This window comes from Dermacentor silvarum, chromosome 2 (genome assembly GCF_013339745.2).
Source record: "Dermacentor silvarum isolate Dsil-2018 chromosome 2, BIME_Dsil_1.4, whole genome shotgun sequence".
NCBI lineage: Eukaryota > Metazoa > Arthropoda > Arachnida > Ixodida > Ixodidae > Dermacentor > Dermacentor silvarum.
The window spans coordinates 187391135-187406750 of NC_051155.1; the positions used below are offsets into that span (position 1 = coordinate 187391135).

Sequence of the window (15616 nt, forward strand, 5' to 3'; positions counted from 1 at the left end):
GGCATCCTAGTAGTTCTAATATGCTGTCTTGAACTTCAGCTGCACTTTGTGCTCGGCTGGGCTCGTGCTTGCCTGTGCTCGTGCGCCCCGCAGCCGTTAGTTGCGAGCTCGTTCGCGTCAGCGTGGCGCCTCTCGCGCGTTCACCAATCCCATTGACAACATGGCCCACAACACGTACACTCAATACCCTCCACTCAGCAGGCATCGAGTTAGGGAGCGGAAAAACTGGGGCGGCGACTGTCGCCGCCGTGTCGTGTATGCGAGTTTAGCGTTCTCGCACCGAATAGCTCCGAAGTCTGAAGGTAGCCTTAGGGAGAATGAGGTTAAAGAGTAATAAGGGAGTGAGAAGCGGGCGCTTTGGCGTAGTGCTGTTCTTTCTTTCGGTGGGCAGCGACGTATGTAGTTGCCGTATATCACGCGGACCGACAGAGAGACAAAAGGCGACGGGCCAGGACAACTGTATATGCCGTTGCCCGATCGAGGCTGATTGTTTTGTCTCGGAGTTCTCCCTTTGTGTGCTGCCGCCTCGTAAGCAAGTCATCCATCCTTTGTTGAGATGGCGCGCAGTGTTACCATAGCGGACACGTTGATGAGCGGATCACTGCGCCAAGCGCTTTTTTTTCTTGTCGTCCTGGCGTATAATTTCCGCCTCGGCCTTTGCTTGAGACTGGGCCGCTTTGTCCTAGTACTCGTCGGAACAGATAAAGAAATATGGATGGATACGATAAGTGTTTAGGAGATGCAAAACAAAATGCAAAAATAATGCAACTGAACTGTTTCTAAGTACAACGTGATTTTTCTCACTATATGTTCTCTTTCGTCGGAATGGTATGAATTTGTCTCCTTTGTATCATGGCTCCTGTAAATTAAGTTCCTGCTGTCTCCACGAACAGTTACAAATGGCTCATAACGCCTAAAAGATGCTTTATTTTCGTGTACATTGAACACTAGCCGCTGCTTTTGAGCAAGCAGGCAATGATGTGAATCGAATCTCGCGCGTCACTTCTGGCGATTGCTAATTCGCCCATTGAGGTGACTTCGCGCTATCATTGTCGGTGGAGTGACGAAATAAAAGAATAATCAAGCAACAGGTACTTCAAAAGTGTTCAAAGGAATTTCCCCCCCACTGTATACCCAAAGAGCGCCGCATGCAGCATGAATAACGTGCTCATACATGTTGACGTTTATTCAGCTGAAAGAAGAGGTGATTGTACCAGCGACGCGTAACTCCTCCACGGATATCCTCGCCTTAGATCTTAAACGGGCGTTCGATAACGTCAAGCATACAGCAATCTTACAGAGGCTAAACACGCTGGGCTGTGGGGCCAGGACGTATTCCTATATCAGATATTTCCTCTTAGATAGAAAAGCCATCCTAAAGGTCGGAGACCAAGCCAAAAACCCCTTTCTACTGGGCGGGTGTGGCACACGACAGAGCGCAGTGTTATCCCCTCTCCTTTTCAATATCGCTCTAATAGGCCTTCCGCCGCTCCTCGATAACATCCCGGAGATCAGGCATGGCCTATATGCCGACGACTTTATCAGTCTGGTCATCCACAGGGTCCATCGGGGCAATGGAGAGCCGCTTGCATGAAGCGGCAGACGTCGTGAGCGACTATGCTAAGTCATGTGGTCTCATCTGCGCCCCCAAAAGTCGGAGCTGCTCCTGATCTCACCGCGAAAGAAGCACGCATCCGACTCGCCCACTATCAACATACAACTGGAGGGGCACACCATCGTTCCGTCTCAGAGCGTTAAGTTATTGGGAATGGTTTTCTAGTAGGATCGCACCAGCACAATATTAATTAACAAGCTTAAGAATGCAACAGCCCAAGTTACCCACATGATCCGGCGAATAACAACAAAGAAAAGAGGCATGGGGGAGGCGGACACGCTTCGGCTTGTCCAAGCCTTCGTCGTGTCTCGAATAACTTACGCTATTCCATACGCACTACTCAACGCGACGAAATTCAAGAAAATCAACACAACGATCAGAAAAGCATATAAGCAGGCGATGGGCCTGCCGATCAGTACGTCCACAGAACGCCTACTACGACTAGGAGTGCACAACACGGCCGAAGAGCTGATCGAGGCACATTTATCCAGCCAGCGAACAAGGTTGGCCGTCACGGAAGCGGGGAGGTCCATCCTCTTACGCCTGGGGCTGTCTGCCCCGCTCAGCCATCAATAAAGAACATCGTCAACAAAGAACCTCGGAGAAGCATTTCGCTCATGCAAAACAATCCCCTACAAGCCGAGGAAGCGGCCATAGCCCTCGCGCTCTCCCAAACAGAGGTTGAAGTCATAATCACCGACTCCCAACAGGCATGCCGCAACTTCGCTAGCGGCTGAATTCATGCTACTACGCTCAAGATCATCAGTCAAAAGCTGCCAACGAAATCAGTCATGATCATCTGGGGGCCAGCTCATCACGACATTCCTGGCAACGAGGTCGCCAACCACATGGCTCGAGATTTGACCCACCGATCCAATGCCGAGGAATCTGAACCAGAGCGCATGCACCCTCTAGTCTCGTACCAAGACATCACACAACACTACAAGCTAAACCGCTAAACATATGCACCCCCACACAAATCACTACCTAGAGAGAGAGCAGGAGCGATTACTCCGAGCTCTACAGGTTAATACATTCCCTCATCCAACCCGAAATCACCTCATAGCCCCTACACAATTCTCTCCGCAATGCCGCTTCTGCGCAGAGCCCGGGTCCCCCAGGCACATAGTAGGGGGTTGCAGAAAGGCACCACTAAATCCTCCGAACCCTTATCATACCAACGAGCTTTGGGAGAGAGCCTTGGCCAGCTCCGACCTCGAGGATCAGCAACGGCTGATTGCGAGAGCCCAGGACACGGCCCGAGCTCAAGGCATTCTGGAATGAGGACGCCTGTCCAAAGCTAAATTTACCTAATAAAGCCGCTGGTCACATTATCGGTGCTCTGCAGCGTGAAAGTAGTCGAACATGTTTGTGCTTATCCAAAATGCCACAATAGATAGTTCAATCGGATCTTGATTCTTTGGTGATTCTCTACCATTCCATAGGCAAGCTAACTTTCGTAGGTCGATGGTTGCCACAGTGAGGGCAGGTGTTAGCTTCATTAAATTAGTTCTTTAGTCTCTTCGACAGCACCTATATCACCTAGTGATCCGGATGGCCTCCGACCATGAGTGTAGGGTCCTAATCATATCTCGTTCCTCTCCTAAGTCGTGGAGTATCGCCTGGATTCTATGTTGTACTAAATGGACCCGAAAGCTGGCCGTGAGGTCACTTTTGGATAAACACGTTTACACCACCGCCACTTCTGTCTCATTTCAATGGCAGATAGGGGCACAGAATGAAATCTCCGAAACGTGCAGCGTGTGTAGGCTATCAGCGCACTAGTGTTCGTATATCGCGGCCAAACGCGAATGGATAACTCTACACGTGATGAATTGCATGCCGAATAGTCAGCGGCTCTCTTGACTCAGTGCCATTCTCGCGTGACTCGCAGGCGTCCCGGAGCCGACGGTGACCTGGTGGCGCAACGGCACGGAACAGCTCCACCACACGGCCGACAGCTCGTCGCACGGCGTCTCCCGGTCCACACTGGAGCTGCCGCAGCTGCACCGGCATGATCTGAATGCGTCGCTTATGTGCAAGGCCTCGAACCACAACGGAACCTACGTAGTCACCAGCGCCGTTTCCCTGGACTTGTACCGTAAGTACTGTTAAGTGACACGTTTTCAGCAAATGTACCGTCCTTATACCAAAACATGGAGGTATATAGCCCACTGTGACCGTGACAAGACCGAGTGTGAGGTCTTCTGTCGTGGCTCCAGTATCGGAGGATAGACTGATCTGGCATTACGGAGATCCTGAAGGTGCTTGAGTGCCTTTATTTAAGATGAAATAAGTCCAGCACTCGTGAATTAGTCACTACGAGTTAGTCCCCATGCAAGTACCACAAATAGAAGCAGCAGGCTTGAATAACAAAAAAAAAAAGCAAGAACGCTATCTGTATAAAACTAAGTGGGAATATTAACGAACTAGAACGTGTTATCTCAATTCCTCGTTTGAAAATTCGGAGTTTTAAAAGAATTCAGACAAGGAACGCGAGTTGATAGTGCGAACAGTGCGTAAAGCAATTGTTTAGGCAGCGGTACTGCACAGCATTCTTATGTAGTCACGTGGAAGTTTCCATGTCACATATCGTTCTTCATTTCCTTTCCTTTCTTTTTCTTTCTTTTTCAAACAGCACCAAATTTTGGTATTACGTTTTTACGAGCAACCTGTGTTCTATAACGTACATTTCACAGAACTTCTGGTCTTGCTTTTACTTCTGCTATGTCAGCGGGCGGGAAGAGAAATGCGAGCCTTCGCCAGATAAAGTGTCACGATCAGCTACATTCACAGAACACGACAGCAAGCATGCATGCGAATGGGCCTGCAGGAACATTGCTCCTGGAAGCAGTTATTTCATTTCTGAAAGATTTTCAATCATCGTAAAAAGCTATATGCTATACTGCCTATTTTACTTCGGTGATGGTGAAAGAGGTGATACAAAAAAAAATGAAGCAAATTGCAAAGTTCTTCTACGTACGAAAGCTGCATAGTGGGCATTAAATTATTATATAGTAAGAGGCTCCGGTTTATATGCAAGCAAGGTTAGTGACCGGGCTAGGTGATAATTCATTGTAAGCAAGTGCGCATCAATTGGCGGAAAGCATAAAGAAAAGACGGGCGCAAGCATTCACTTACAGATTTCGCCACGTGCGATTCGTTCACGCGTTCCCGAATTCAAGTGTAAACGAGAGCTTTTGCATTCCGCTCCCTAAAAGTTCATTGTGCTCCCTAAAACCCAAAACATTAACTAGCGGCTTCGCGCTCAGTATAGAACTCCACATAGGCAGTGAGAAACCACTCCGGCTGAAAACACAGGAAAATAAAAATACACAAATTAAAAATGTGTCGGGAAAGTTAGAGCAGGATTCCATGGTGAATCAGAAAGGGAATGACGGTGTTGCGCTGCTTGTAGTAATTCCGAAAAGTCAACGCATGTACGTGAAAAAGCAAGAAGAGAAAGAGAACAAAGAAGTGGGAGAAGGCAGGGATGTTAACCTGGTTGGTTATCCCGCGTTGAGGGCCACAGTGGGATTAGAATAGGGGAATATAAGGATGGGAGAGATGAGGGCGATAGGAAGGGAACATGCGGTGGGGAGGGAGGGGAGCTAGCTTCGAAAAAAAATACATGCAATGGGGAGGGTGGTGAGCTTAGGAGAGCATTTGCAGCGCAAAGCTCTCGGCCTTTTTCTATTGAAGCCTATAACTTGGTTTGTTTAAACTTTAGCGTCTCTATTTTTCGCATACACAAGTCAACTGTGGCGGGTTGATCTTGCCATAATTCTCTATAGCGTGCATAATTTAGTCTAGTCTTTCTAAACTAATCTGCAAAAGCGAGGGGCGCTCACCTCTTCGGAGGCGAACATTTTTTACGGTGTACACTGGTGGAGGGAAAATCTTGCGGCAAATAAAGCGAATTTAGGCTGAAAGCTAGGGCGTATAATGTGATCTCGTTAAAACGAACATGTGATTACGGGTGGGATGTAAGCGCTCAGCTAGATATGCGGCGTCGCACGAAGGCTTACTGAAGAAATGTTCGAACCTAGTACTGCTTACATAATGCATGACGAATTTCGCGTGGGTAGGCAGTTTTTCAAGCTAGCGTTGCCTAACCAGAGCAGCGAAATTGTCGGGCGGACTTATCGCAGAAGCTCTTAGCCCCATACTGAGTCGAAACACGTACAGAGATTATGAAGTCTCAAAAAATAAAAAGCTTGACGAGATTTGGGTCTCGCTCTTGTCACCGAAAGAGGGCTTAGTCCCAACTACATTATGCCGGGTGTTCAAAATTAAGCTTTACGGAATTTTTTAAGATCGCCTGTGGCAGGTACCATAATTCTCATTGTTGAGCTGGGTTATTTGAAGAGGCGGACATTAGTACCATGAGAAATCAAAACACACATTCAACTAATTAGCAACAATTTACAATTAACTTCTTAGTTAATTGCTTTATGACACATATTGCAATTTACGAATGGTAGCCGGCGAGTTTGCAAGACGCTTCCACTTGAAGTGATTTTCCAGGATGACACCAGTTTCGCGGTATAATTTCCGAAAGTGTGGCACGATATACATGGGCGTTCCAGTTACTTTTGTGCTTCAATGCATAACACAGCATTTTGGTACAAAAGTAAGTGGAACAACACTGCATTTTTACGACGAGTTTGATGGCGCATTTGTCCAAACTTCTGTCCTTCTGGAAATTCATTCGAAATGGATACGCCTGACAAGCTCACCGTCTACAATTCGTAAATTGCAATATGTGTCGTAAAGTAATTAACTAAGCAGTTCATTAGTAAAATTTTGTTAATTAGTTGTATATGTTTTTCGATTCCTCGTGCTACTAAGCTCCGCCTCTTCGAATAACCCAGCTCAACGATGAGAGTTATGCTACCTGCCACAAGCGATTTAAAAAAAATTAGTAAAACTTAAAAATAAACACCCTGTATATTTGAACTTACGTTTGAAAAGGAAGAAGTGTTTATACATTATAAATAAGGGCCACTGCAATAATAATCCCAGAAAACAGCATCACGCTTGCTTTGTTGTATCTGCAAGAGGATATCCAACAGTATTTAAAAACTAACTCGGTCGCTATTATTTAAAAAAAAAAAGGAGGCCTTTGTTTCTTGCTCCGTTACTGTAGAGGTTCTCGCTGCCGCTCGATGACATGTGAACGATGACTGAGCGATGTAATCAAGCTGACGGTGTGTCACTCTTTCGGGGATCAATGTATACTTCGCAACAAAATATCTGCAACATGTATGTCAGATTCGTGGTCTCGATGCTCCTCAGGGACATTTAGTACCGCTCCTTGTCACATTGCTGAGTATTATGGAACTTTTCATAGCTGGCATTATACATTTGGCTTCCTTTTATCGGGTGTCTTCTAAAAAAAATCCACTGCATGGTATATTTTTAGGCACGTGCTCAGGAGGATTGTTTGAAGATGATGTTGAAAACATGTTTTTTTTTTCAAAAAAAAAAAAACACTTTTCATTTTGCAAATGAGAAATACTGAAATCAAAGGGATTGACTATGATATTAAGGAAACGGACAAGTTCTGAGAAAAGGGATCCTGAAAGTTCGCAATATGCGAATTTTTGAAGCTGTTTAAGATGTCTTAAGACGGAAAGAAGCAAGGCACAAGCTTTACGTGAAGATACAGGGGGCGTAATGGGGCTCATACGAAGGTCTCATCGGAGCAGCGGCCAGAGGACACCGTGACTCTTTCATTAATGCGCCAGTCTCGCCGACGCAATCCACTAGAGCTTCGAAGAAAACCAACCGACCTTCCTAACTCAAAGAGACGCTTGTATGAGTGTTTCCACGCCGCGCTTTGCACAGTCTAACGTCAAAGCTTGGGAACGTTCGTGCTGCACTGTTCGAGCGCGTCTCTTGCCTCGCGGTGTAACCGTGCCGAAGAGTCGTCGCGAATCTGAATTGCGTCGCTCTAATGTTGCTTCTTCCGCTCACTATAGGCTGTGTGTTATGGCGCTGCTGTCAACTGTAGAAGGATTCAGCGCAACGTGCATATAGATCTCGCCTAGCTCCAGTGTATCAGCAAAGTCCCTCGGGCACCGCTAGCGTGAAACAATTGGCTTGATGTCTCCACGATACCTCGGCAGTGTTAGTCAGCTAAATATTTTTTTTTGTTTCCAATCGATCCTGGTATAGGTAATCTGTGGAATTTGGTTAGACGGGCGTAATCTGCACTGTGAAGCAGAGCGAAACACGAAGACAAGTGAGTAAATGGCGCGCGCCTTCTACACATTGTTCTCGTGTAAGATCAGGCTTCCGCATTTGCTGCTAACAAATCTTGCGATCTCCCCTTCGTTGGTAAAAACGTGCGTCATGGAAATCGTCCTCCATCCTTACCATCACACGTAAGCTTGCGTCCGTAAGGCACACCGTCTAGCCACTTAATGTTAAGCAGGGAGTGAGTGAGCTCTGGTGTCCATTTCTCACGCAGTACAACGAACGCTTGCCGTTCAATGATCCGTAGACGTCAATATGGTGGCACCGATAAATACCTAATCCCAGTTATTTTATCCAAATATTCCTTATATATGTGCGAAGTGTTAAAACGCTTGACAAAAAAAAGCGCGATAACGTAATTCTACGCAATTTCGAGACTACATGGCATAACGTGAGGATAAACAGTGTACATTAAACTTTAACGGTTCTTCAATCACACACCGCTAAGCTATACTGAAAAAAAAAAAAGAAAAACTGTCAGCCCTTCCACTTGGGTGGAGATGGAAGACCAGCGAAGCTGTACTATGGTGGGAATTATGCAATTCCAATTATGACTATTAAAATGGGATGGTGTAATCGGTTATTTGAACCATTAAAGAAGGAGAAATATATATGATCCGGTGGTTTTCATTTATTTAGTGACCACAGGGACCATGGCCTTATGGTCGCTACGGTAAACCGCCATAGGGTGTACGGCAAAGGTTGGCACTTTCTCCATAAACACGTTAACAGAGAGCTTTAGGTTAGGGGGACGCAAGCGTTGGGGGCCCCCTAGCTCCAGGGGCCGCGGTACTGCGCATGTGCAGAGAGGTCTGCACATTCGCAGTACCGCGGCCCCAGGAGCTAGGGGGCCCCACGCTTGCGTCCCCCTCACCTAAACCTCTCTAATAACGCCACGCGCGTTCGGTGCGAACGCGGGAAAAACGCCGCCGCCGTCAACAACAGTTGTGCGTGTTGTGTGTGTGACCGCACCCAACCGCTGTCAAACGCTGGCTGCGTGATGATGATGATGATAAGTGGTTCTTGAGGGAAAGGGAAAGGTTGGCGCTATCTTCTGCAGCCCTTGAGGGAGCACGGCTCAGCGCCAAAACGGAACTGCTAAATGCCGTTCTAGACACTCTTAGGAGAGAAGCGGGCGAGAGCCCAGAGAGAGTCCGTGGCACAGGCGGCAGAGGCCGGCAGGGCTGCGCAGATGTGCCGCAGTGGGAGAGGGGGCACGCACACGCACAGTCTAGGGTGCCTCGATGACCTCCTCGCCCACCGCTCCCCTTCCACTGGGAAGTCGCGTTTGCTCTCCGCTGTGCGCTCGCTCGCCGTGAAAGCGCGCGTCCCTCGCCCTCGCGCGCTTTCACTCGCACATACAGCATACGACCAATGAGAGTTTTTTCTATTGCCGGACGCAACCATCGAAGAGTGCGCCCTTAACAGCTTCGCTGTAAAAAGCTATGCACTATGCATGCCCGGTAAGTTTCCGACTCGAAATCTAAAACTTGAAGGTAAGAACTCGTTACCATTCTTAATTCCTGCTGAGTTGTGGGTCACGTGTACAAGCGGCTCACGGACTCGCGTCCGACAGGACAGACATAATGCTGACAAAACGAGGTTACCACAATAATACAGATTAGTTAATTGGTTGAGATTCATGTTTAAAGCATAAACTAAATGTTACATGGAAAGACGAGGCGACACAAGCAATTTCTACGGCAATCTACGTATAAACTTCCGTACAGCAACGTCAAGCAAATACGGATAACGCTATGCCAACTTCTTTATTCCATTCGTTGATTCACCGTGTTATGGCTTCCCAACACCACGAAAATATATTTACAGACAAAGTTTCGGTAAATCCATTGGCTCGTTAATTGTTCATTCGCTTGCATTTTTCAACGTGTTTTCGTCTTTCTATCGCCTTTGTTTTTAACGAATTGTTATCGTCATTATCCTACCATGTAAAGTATACCAGTGAGCGCGGCTGCGTTCACACATTTCTTCGTGCACTTGTGCCAGCTTTCGAAAGTGGACCTGTTGGGAAAGCGGTAAGAAACACATGCGCAACTAATTTATGCTTGCAATCTCCGAGATACTTACCCGTCGAGCACGCCACTGTGCCGGTGAAGTGTCCCGGCTGTACGCCCGGCAGCGTTCGGAGGGGATTAGTCTCGGCGGCGGATCGCAGCGTGTGCAGCTCGCAACTGTTTGTTGTCGTTCCTCCTCGTCCCCCCCCCCCCCTTTTTTTTTCTTTCTATCCATTCCTAGGTTGGCTGAATTGTGCACCTAATTTACTCACTCTTATTTCGGATCGTTCGGGATCCGCTATTGCGTCGGGCGAGCTATGCGCGACCGAGTTAGCACAGCGCGCTCTAGCTCAGTTCCAGATGTCGGCGCACAGAATCTTCGTTGGGTGCCGTGGCTTTTGCCGGACTATGTATTGCATTGATTCATCACAACGATCGCAAAGGCGAGTGCGGGTGCTTCCGCGAATGCTAGTGCGGGTGATGACTCTGTACTATCGTCCTCACTGCTTTCTGAAGCGCTGAGCCAGCTCGTTAAGGGAAAGTGGCGTAACAAAGCAGCTTCCTAGATTGAGAGGAGGTACGCCTTCGAAAAGGCAGAATAACAGGACAAGCAAACAACAGAGACATAAGTTAATATTCCAGTGAATAACGGATGCTTCCTAGTATTTCACGCTTGTCGTGCACCGCTGGAGCACTGTAGACAAAACCGTAGACGCGTGCACTATCAATGTTTATGATTTCCACGTTCAAACGCTTTCATTTTCGCACATTTACTGAAGAACGAAAGCTCAAGTAAGAAATTTCAAGCAAGACGCAAAAGGCTAACACTGCAAGAACTACGTGTTCCGAGCAAAATATAAATAAAACGCGGAAAAAAAAACAACACAGTAAGTTTTCATTTCGCTTAAGCTGCAACCTGCATGTTCCCTCTTTTTGTTCTGCATGTGACAGTTTGTTACTCAATTACTGTTCTTCATTAAAGCAGGAAAATGATTATTTTGTTTATGTCACTACGTAAGTATATACGTTCATATTTTTCTCCTTTTAAAGACAAAGTAAATATAAGTACAGAAACGGTAAGAAGCGCCACACAACGCCGTGCAGAAAAAAAAAAACTGTCACGCCTTCCACTGGGGTGGAGATGGAAGACCAGCGAAGCTGTACTATGGTGGGAATTATGTATTTCCAATTATGACTATTAAGATGTGATGGTGTAATTGGTTATTTGAGCTATTAAAGAAGGAGAAATATATATGATCCGGTGGTTTTCATTTATTTAGTGACCACAGGGATCATGGCCTTCTGGTCGCTACGGTACACGGTCGTAGGGTATTCGGCAAAGTTTGGCACGTTCTTCATAAACACGTCACTAAAGCCGCGCGCGTTCGGTGCGAACGCGAGCAAAACGCCGCCGCCGTCGACAACAGTTGTGCGCGTTGTTTGTGTGACCACACACAACCGCTGTCAAAACGCTGACGGTGTGACGGAACGGCTAAGCGCCGTTGTCGACACTGTTAGGGGAGAGGCGGGCGAGAAACCAGAGAGAGTCGGCGGCACAGGAGGCAGAGGCTGGCAGGGCCCCTTGCACAGGAAAGTCGCGTTTGCTCTCCGCCGTGCGTTCGCTCCCCGTGAAATCGCGCGTCCCTCGCCCTCGCGCGCTTTTATTCGCACATACAGCATACGGCCAATGAGAGTTTTTAGGGGCGAAGCTCCTTAGGGTGTGGGTCTGTCCCTCCTCTGTAGTATGTAGTAGTAGTAGTAGTCGTAGTCGTAGTAGGTAGCCACGTCTACTTTTATGAAAAAAAAACAAAAACACCGCATATCCACGGGGTGAAGGATGATGAGTGGGCGAAGCTCCGCAGGGAATCATCGGTAAACCGTGAATCTTCCTGTGTAATTCACCCAGTCTCGCCGCACTAAATCGAACGATTGACTTCCACCAATGACACGCGCCATATGTGACGTCATTCCTATTTTATAACAGCACCCTTCATTATAATTGCACCATCTCCCGCTTAAGTGGACGCTAGCACAAACGCGTTAGAAACGTGCAGTACTCTCTAGTAAGGGGGAGAGGCCACAGCGTCTTACGCAGCCGTTTACACATGCCGGAACGTGCACCGCGTTTGCCAACGCCATCACATGACTGCTGAGAGAGTATAACCCCCGTATTCATAAACGCTCCTCGACTTGAACTTGACTTGCCACCGCCTTCAACGCGTTTCGAACGCGCTGCCCAAGGCGGTGGCAAGTCAAGTTCAAGTCGAGGAGCGTTTATGAATACGGGGGTTATACTCTCTCAGCAGTCATGTGATGGCGTTGGCAAACGCGGTGCACGTTCCGGCATGTGTAAACGGCTGCGTAAGACGCTGTGGCCTCTCCCCCTTACTAGAGAGTACTGCACGTTTCTAACGCGTTTGTGCTAGCGTCCACTTAAGCGGGAGATGGTGCAATTATAATGAAGGGTGCTGTTATAAAATAGGAATGACGTCACATATGGCGCGTGTCATTGGTGGAAGCCAATCGTTCGATTTAGTGCGGCGAGACTAGGCGAATTACACGGAAGATTCACGGTTTACCGATGATTCCCTCCGGAGCTTCGCCCACTCATCATCATTCACCCCGTGGATATGCGGTGTTTTTTTCTATTGCCTGACGCGACCATCGAAAAGTGAACCCTTAACAGCTTCACTGTAAAAATTAAAAAAGAAAAACGCAAGAAAAAGAAAAGCTGCGCATGAATTTTGCAGAACACAAACTATTCGTGCAATCATAGATAATAGAGAAGGGGGGGTATTAGACTGGTCATCGCGAAGCCACGCAAACCTAAGCGTCCTCGCTTAAAATGGAGGGGTAAGCGAGAGAAAACAAGGAGAGGAAAGGCAGGTAGATCATGTAGACGAGCGCCCGGTTTGTTACCCTGCACTGGGGGTAAGAGAAAGGGGGAAATGTAGGAGTAAGCGTGACACAAAACCGCCGAGCTTGATCAAGGACAGTGTCCGGCCCGGCCGCTGGGAAGTTTACATGAACCTGAACGGTGACAGCCAATGATCAGTCAGTGCTACTCGCTAAAATGAAACAAGAGAACGAGCACCTCAGAAATGCCAACACATTGCGCTACAGAAAGCAATTCCTTTATAGTTGTAAATGCGAAGCGATGAAATCAAGGAACGCTGGTTGCGAAAATAAAAAAAAAAAAAGAATCAGTACCGCTTTATTGTATAGGCGTAGTCTTGTTGGTGAATAAATGTTAAGTGACCACTTCGAAAAGCCTTACTTTTCCTCTCTACTTGTGTGTGTCTGTGAGAGGCGAGGGGGCACTGTCACGTGGCGCCCAGCCACGAAGTGGGCCGCGATACAACAAGCGATGTGCCGACAGCAAAAATTAACTAGAGGCCCGCTATATAAACATCATAAGTAAACGGAAGCGTTGTGATCTCAGCTCATCAATCATTTTCACTCAAACCCTCCCCCCTCTTTCATTCATTCGTCTCTCTCTATACAACCAAACACGTACATGTAAAGAAAAGAGGAGAACAATACACAAAACTAAACAGAAGAAGCAGAAAAATCTTACTCCCCGTAGAGAAGAATAACGAGAGCGTTATCGAATCTCTCCCCCTCCTGCCCTTTCCTCGTGCTGTGGCTTGCCTCTTCCAATACAACACTTTCCACCTATCAGTCTTTTTTTTCTCTCTCTCTCTCTCTCTCCAACGCCCCATTGGTATCGGGACGTATATTATTTATAGCACATTTTGGTTCCCGTTCCTGCCGCTGCTATCGCTCACTCATCAGCCTGCGAGCCGCCCGGGCCCTCTCTCTTCTTTCCTCCATTGTATTTTTAATAACGGATGCATTACGCGCTCAGCGAGTATCACGCGCACTCGTTTGTGCGCGCGTGCGTTCGTGAGGGGCGATCAGCGCTTCCGCCTATCAGAGGCAGCGCTCGAGGCGGCAATAGCGGAACAACGAAGCGCGGCGTGCTGAGCTTGGGCGCCGAGAAGAGCGAGCGGAAATGAAAACCGTTAACCCGCTGCGGGATCTCTCTCGCGCTAGCGCTGCTTCAGTTTATCTCTCCTGTAGGCACCCCCCCCCCCCTTCCCCTCCCCCCATCCACAGTACTGGCGCTCTGTCACAGTTGATCGAGCCCAACTTTGGCCCGCCAAACCTCACCCCTTCGTTGTCTTTTTTTCCGTGCGCTTCCGTCCACTGCTTCTTTTTTTTTTCAGAAAAAAAATATTAGCCTTTAAATAAGTAAGCGCCCTCACCGTGGCCCGCGCCGCTCAGTCCTATCAACGTTCAACCACGCCGACCGATCCCTGATGGGCAATCGATCGTCGATGCTGCTACCGCTTCTGCCATTGTTGTTGCCGATGGGGCCGCTGCCGAATAGCTTTCGCTGCTGCTTGGCGCGCAACGAATGAGCAAAACAGGCGATAGGAGATAATGAAAAAAAAAACAAGAGAAACAAAAATTTGTGAAAAGCGCTGCTTTCCTCTTAGCCTATAATACTGTCTCGGACGTGTTGCGGGGGCGCCTGCATATTTGAAACCACGTACGTAGAGGCATATCAAAGGTTGTAGCTAGAGTGAGGTACGCCGGCTAAAAGACGTCGTTTCGAAAGAGGAAAAGGGGAAGAGAAAGTTTAAATAAGTAGATATGACAAGACGACGACAACATAGATGCCGTGCGCGCGTGGCGATATTGGAAGACACGGGCTTTAAGCAATATTTTTTTTTTGTGCATCCTATCGTCGCAAAATTGAATTTGTGGCGACAAGAGCGAGGCTTGTCGTGGCTGGAAGTGGTTGCATTTTTTAGTCTTTGTTGCCTGGATTCCAGGAGTTGCGTATTGTTCGCACGTGCTTGCATGTGGGCATACACATACGTATATGCACACGCACGTGCGCATGGGAACACTGTTTCTGTCAAAAGGAAAGGCAACTGGGGATGTGGATGGGGTCGGGCGAGGTGGTAGAAGTGCGGGATCGCTTGCAAAGCAGCTCCAATGGCAAATTCCATTGTGCAAAGAGGAACACCTGCAAGTGGCCCAAATGTGCTCTGCAGAGCGCTCTGTGCTGTTCTGTTGGTCTCTCCAATGCAGGCGCGAGCATTCGCCGCAGAAATTACTGAACTTCGATGCAGAACTTCGAGTAACCATTGTGTATTTTTTAATTATTTCCTGTACGTTATATCTGTACATTTGTCTGTCCATTTCTTCTCATTGCTATCATATGTTGTGAAAAAGCCAGCGAGAGAACTTGTCCACATTTCCAATTCTATGAAAAAATATAGTAATAAAGAAATACAATATAAGCTAACACACTTAACAAATATTATAGTTCGAGGAGTTCTTCGGCTTTTTGTATCTCTATTTAAAAGACACACCAGGAAAAATAAGGCAGGCTTTACCTATTCCTCCGAAACCGCCCACTGATGACAACGAAGCACAGCGAAGGGAAGTTATTGCAAACTGAACCCTACAACTGCTCGCCGCAAAAATGTCGGGCGTGAGAAATTAACTGTTTATGCAACTGAAGTAGGTGCCTACAACTTTGACATGGGGGTCAGCCAACCGCGCGATAACGCAGCGACTAACTTCGGCGTTTCCTCCTTCATTATCTTGAAAGCGGAGGGCCGAAATGCCGCTCGGGGTGCTGCGTCAGCGCAGCGTGATGCCCCGTGTGAGTAATGGCTGGCCCACCGCGAGAGGAGCGACGGGCACG

At 47.7% G+C, this 15616-nt stretch overlaps 1 protein-coding gene across 1 annotated transcript in view; it reads left to right on the top strand.

Annotated features, from left to right (window-relative positions):
- LOC119442295 (hemicentin-2-like) overlaps positions 1-15616 on the top strand; it is a 234635-nt gene that overhangs the window by 176450 nt on the left and 42569 nt on the right. The window contains exon 4 of the mRNA XM_037707116.2: positions 3510-3716. Within this exon, the coding sequence (XP_037563044.1) occupies positions 3510-3716 (207 nt within the window). The remainder of the gene's footprint in view (positions 1-3509; positions 3717-15616) is intronic.